Source organism: Chanos chanos, chromosome 11 (assembly GCF_902362185.1).
Source record: "Chanos chanos chromosome 11, fChaCha1.1, whole genome shotgun sequence".
NCBI lineage: Eukaryota > Metazoa > Chordata > Actinopteri > Gonorynchiformes > Chanidae > Chanos > Chanos chanos.
Genome location: NC_044505.1, coordinates 13,480,116 through 13,484,549, shown reverse-complemented (window position 1 = coordinate 13,484,549; position 4,434 = coordinate 13,480,116). Strand labels below are relative to the sequence as shown.

General features: G+C 42.0%; 2 protein-coding genes across 2 annotated transcripts in view; both read left to right on the top strand.

The window, feature by feature from the left end:
* The first annotated feature begins 361 nt into the window (after positions 1–361).
* clrn2 (clarin 2) lies at positions 362–2,107 on the top strand. The gene is made up of 3 exons (XM_030788362.1): positions 362–623; positions 1,152–1,331; positions 1,839–2,107. The coding sequence occupies exons 1-3, from the start codon at positions 371–373 to the stop codon at positions 2,105–2,107; spliced, it is 702 nt and encodes a 233-aa protein (XP_030644222.1). The 5' UTR covers positions 362–370.
* Positions 2,108–2,746: 639 nt separating this feature from the next.
* The window catches only part of lap3 (leucine aminopeptidase 3), a 6,419-nt gene continuing 4,731 nt past the window's right edge, over positions 2,747–4,434 (top strand). The window contains exons 1-4 of the mRNA XM_030788048.1: positions 2,747–2,931; positions 3,141–3,256; positions 3,346–3,400; positions 3,520–3,625. Coding sequence (XP_030643908.1) covers positions 2,836–2,931; positions 3,141–3,256; positions 3,346–3,400; positions 3,520–3,625 — 373 coding nt within the window. The 5' untranslated portion in view covers positions 2,747–2,835. The remainder of the gene's footprint in view (positions 2,932–3,140; positions 3,257–3,345; positions 3,401–3,519; positions 3,626–4,434) is intronic.

Genomic DNA, 4,434 nt, shown 5'->3' with positions numbered 1-4,434 from the left:
GTGTATGTGCGTGTGTGGCAATTAAACCACCAACAAGGAACCCAAGGCAGGCCCTGAGTATAATGTTACACTCCGTGGTAAGGGAGATCCGTTTGACCGCGTTAGCTTTGGTTTCCTTTTCTTTTCCCAGTAGCGAGGCACGCTGTCCATTGCGGTCAGTTGTTTGTTTGTTTATCAGGCTTAAACTCTGAAGAACGGTGCATCTAAAGCGTAGTCTCTACAAAGAATTCGTGTGAGTGAGAGTTTATGGATGTCTTTGTTAAACTGCCGCTATCTTTCGTGCTCCTCAGTGGAAGAGGGAACCGTGTGGTGTAGTGTTACCGTCGGCGTTTAGGCGTAATGGCGCGGCAGCGCGCGGGTGAGCGGTGAGATGCCCAGCTTGTGGAAACGTATCGTATTCTCCTTCGCTTCCATCCTGTGTATCGGTTCTGTTGCGCTCCTGGTCGTCGCGCTCTGCACCGAGCGCTGGATCACAGGAACAATCTTGTGTCAAACCGGAGTGGATCTTGTCAACGCGTCAAACCCGGAACTCGCACAGTTTACAGGCGAGATTTATTTTGGACTCTTTCAAGGAGGAAAAACTCGGAAATGTGGGCTCGGTAGCCGTCGCTCTAAAATCTTCAGTAAGTTTTGTTTGTTTGTTTGTTTGTTTGTTTGTTTGTTTGTTTGTTGAGTGAGTTGACATTACACAATACTCAGCGGTTTGTTGTGATACAGAGGCTAATTTAGTTCAGAGGTAACTAACCGTAGTTTAGAGTGGATCTGACCTCCCAAAATCTTTCATGATTTATGAACGCCATTTTATTACATAGGTTCTCGTGCCACATTTTCAAAAGATGTCAAATGTCAAAACCTGTAAATTAACGAGTAAATCAGCATCTACCTGCAATATAAAACGCACAAACGTGCCTGCACAGATTTGGAGGGAGCGCGCGCGCACCCTTTTGACACGAGTGAACCTAGAGAGATAACTGAATTCTCTGTAATGTTTTCGAGGTTTTTACAGTTTCATTTTTCCTCACATTTTTTTCTAATGCATTCGACCTGTTTATATTGATGAGAGTCTCTTGTGAGAGATTTTTTTTTCTCTTTCAACTAATTTCTTACACTTACTCCTGTTCCGTTCTCTTCCACCACCCTCCTGATCAAAGTTTTCCCCAAACTTGTGAGGAAGATAAACGGCGGTCTTCACATGATCGTCATCTTCTTCATTTTTATCGCTATCGGATTTGCCGTCGTCAGCCTGGCCTTCTGCATCTACAATGCCAGGAAGGTACCATACCAGTCCATGAAAGGACCCCTGGGTCTCTACTTATGGAACCTCATAGCAGGTGCGTCACAGTCAAACACTTTATAACGGTCTATGCAGACGATGCTTAGGCTTTGTCTTAGGAACATAAATATCTGAAGGAGAGGACACTGTAACAGTTTTTGGGAAAAGGTGTACATTTTTTTTGTGCGAGACTGTATCATCCGGGTTTTTGTTGTTTCTCTGTGCTTTTATCATAAAGTAATGGTCGGAGGGAAGGGAACGTCCTAAGAGGCAGAAAAAAAAAAAGACTTGACCGTCACTCATGGATTACATGTCTCTGTTACTTTATCCACAACAGGTGTTGATTTTTTCAGTACAGTCAGGTCATGTGATTCAAATCATGTGATTATTACATAATTCAGTGAAATTAAAAAAAAAACCCAAAATCTGTAGAATGAATTGAATGTAATTCAGCAAATCCTCTAAACTGACTAAGTGACTGAATTGTACTGACAGGAGCAGGACCTGTATATTTGACTTGTATCCTGCACTCTCTCTCTCTCTCTCTCTCTCTCTATTCCCTCAGCTCTGTTTGGTTCATTGGGGTTTGCGTGTTTCATAGCCTCTATGCGACACCACCGGCTGACAGAGCGTGTGGCCAACTTTCAGGAGAACCTATTTCGCCTCGTGGTTCTGGAGGAACATCTGGGCTTCTCTTTCTGGCTGTGCGTGGCCAGTGCTGTCACTCATGGTGCCAACATCCTGGTAGTAGCCTCCAGTAAGATCCACCTGCCCAAAATACAGACCAAAAAACCAGAGGAACCAACAGTCACGGGAGATGATCTCCTGTACTGAGGAACTTGAGACTTAGAATTATGCTCCTTTTGCTGTCCAGTTCTTCTATGGCATTGAAATGGATGTGAACTCCTTATTGACTGGACACTTTCTGGTGCACAGAAATTACGGTGATTAAGGTCTAGTAGGCTGAGATGTGACCTCATTATTCCACAGAATTTTTGTACAGATTGGAAATAAACGACTCATCTTCTCCTTCTCTCTTTTTCTCCTTTGTATGTTCTCATTGGTTGTTCTTCACCTCCTGAAGTGAGCAAAAATGGGTTCTTTTAATTGTATATATATCTCTCTGAGTGATATGTAAATACTTAGACATTGACACTCAAAGTTAGAGGGGAAAAAACACTTCAGGGCCAGGATATTTCCGTAATATTAGCCTGGATTTCATCAAGTAAGTTATTTTCACACTTGTACGTCAGTGTGTGCTCAGTTTCGATCATGATTTTTTGCTATTTTTTTCATTGGTTGTGTAATCTTGTTTTAATTCAATACTGTTCTGTCGAGGTAAGAGTGTTTTACTCATCACCGATAGATGGCAGTAGAAGATCTTTCGATGAACATCCGCCACATTGGTCGAAGAAGGAGATTAGTCGCTACTGAATGATGCAAACTGTGCGACAGTTTGAGGTCGGATGGCAACCTTCTGACTGTGGCACATGTAACCGGTTTACTGCTTAATTCATTCTTTTACTTTGTCTTCAAATCCTACCATAGTTACAAGAAAAACAATGCTGCTTCCTTTTAGAAAAGTATTGCTTGCCGGGATACGGAGACATAACTGTCGTCTCTTTTCCGCCTCTCAAAACAATTGGAATGCCAAAAAAGTAAGTTTCATAACATTTCCATTTCACATCCAATGAGGGGAAAGGTAATGTAACAGAAAAACAAGTGCTGCTTTGTTCGGCGAAAAGTCGAATTGCTAAAGCTAAGATATCCATTCCCTCACTGTTCTGTGCGTGTAAACTGGTGCTTCTTTTAAAAGTTCCTAAACTCGTAATGAATTTTGTTTGATTTCTTCTTGTGTATCTCTCAGGGTTTGGTCCTTGGTGTTTATGAAAAAGAAAAAGACGATGACAACTTACGTTGGACGGAAGCCGCAGCGGCGTTTGACAGATCTGTGTCGGGGAAACTCAGTGAGATGCTGTCAATGTAAGCATTTGGCAAACGAACTAAGCCTTAACATCCTCTCATATCCTCGTTTCCAAACTTTTTCATTCCGTTTTTCTCTCACTCAACAGATCTGGGCCACCTTTAAAAAAAGGAAAAAGCAGAATATTTTACGGACTTCATCAGGTACGCGCGGCACACTTGTTAAATTCACACTACTGAAATTCACATCAGGAAAACTCGGTAAATATGTCTAAGACCTCTCTCACTCTCTCTCTCTCTCTCTCTCTCTCTCTCTCTGACAGGATTTTCAGAGTGTGGTGGTAGTTGGTCTGGGTAAACGTGGACTGGGTGTGTGTGGTAAAGAAAACTGGGACAGCTGTAAAGAGAACCTGAGAGCGGCCGTGTCCAGTGAGTTTCTCACCGGTTCTGCTGTCACACCTTTTTATCACGGTTTAGTGCCTCTGCTTTGAGCTGTTTTTCACGTCAGAGTTTCAAAACGCCGAACGCCAAAGGCAAGGGGCTAGTCTGACTCATTAAACACTGTTTTACATATCTTCAGCAATAAAACTTCAGAGAGATAAATATACAGGGAACCTGCTGTGTTTTCCCCGATGGTGGAACAAGCTACCAACTGCCGTCAGAACAGGGGCGTCCCTCTTTATCTTCAAGACTTGAAGACTCACCTCCTCCGAGAGCACCTCCTTTCCCAACACCTAACACCCTAACATGCCTTACTCGCATTTACTGTGTTCCTCTCTACCTAATCTCCTGCTCTTTGTCTTGAAAGAAAACTCCTTTATTCCTTTAATCCTTATTCCTTTCATTTTGCCCTATTGAATAGATGCAATACTTAGTTCTTACTCATAGGTCTCTCACTATACCGTAGCTTGAATTGTTTCCCCATTTGTTAGTCACTTTTGATAAAAGTGTCGGCTAAATAAATGTAATGCAATGTAAATATAATGTAATGTAATTTTTGCATTGTGAAGTGAGCTGACCAGCCAGTAGTTCAAAAAGATCACACACGAAAAAGAGACCACCACATTAACATAGCTTTTTTGTATTACTGAGCATTTTGATGCAAAAATCTCTCTGCAGAAACAGGTGTTTGATGTGCAGTTTAGAACATCAGTTGGCACTGTGTACATATTGTGTTATCATTAGTGTGATTTGTTTGTCAAGAGTTATCGATTCTGACAGTTTTCCTTTTCAAATAC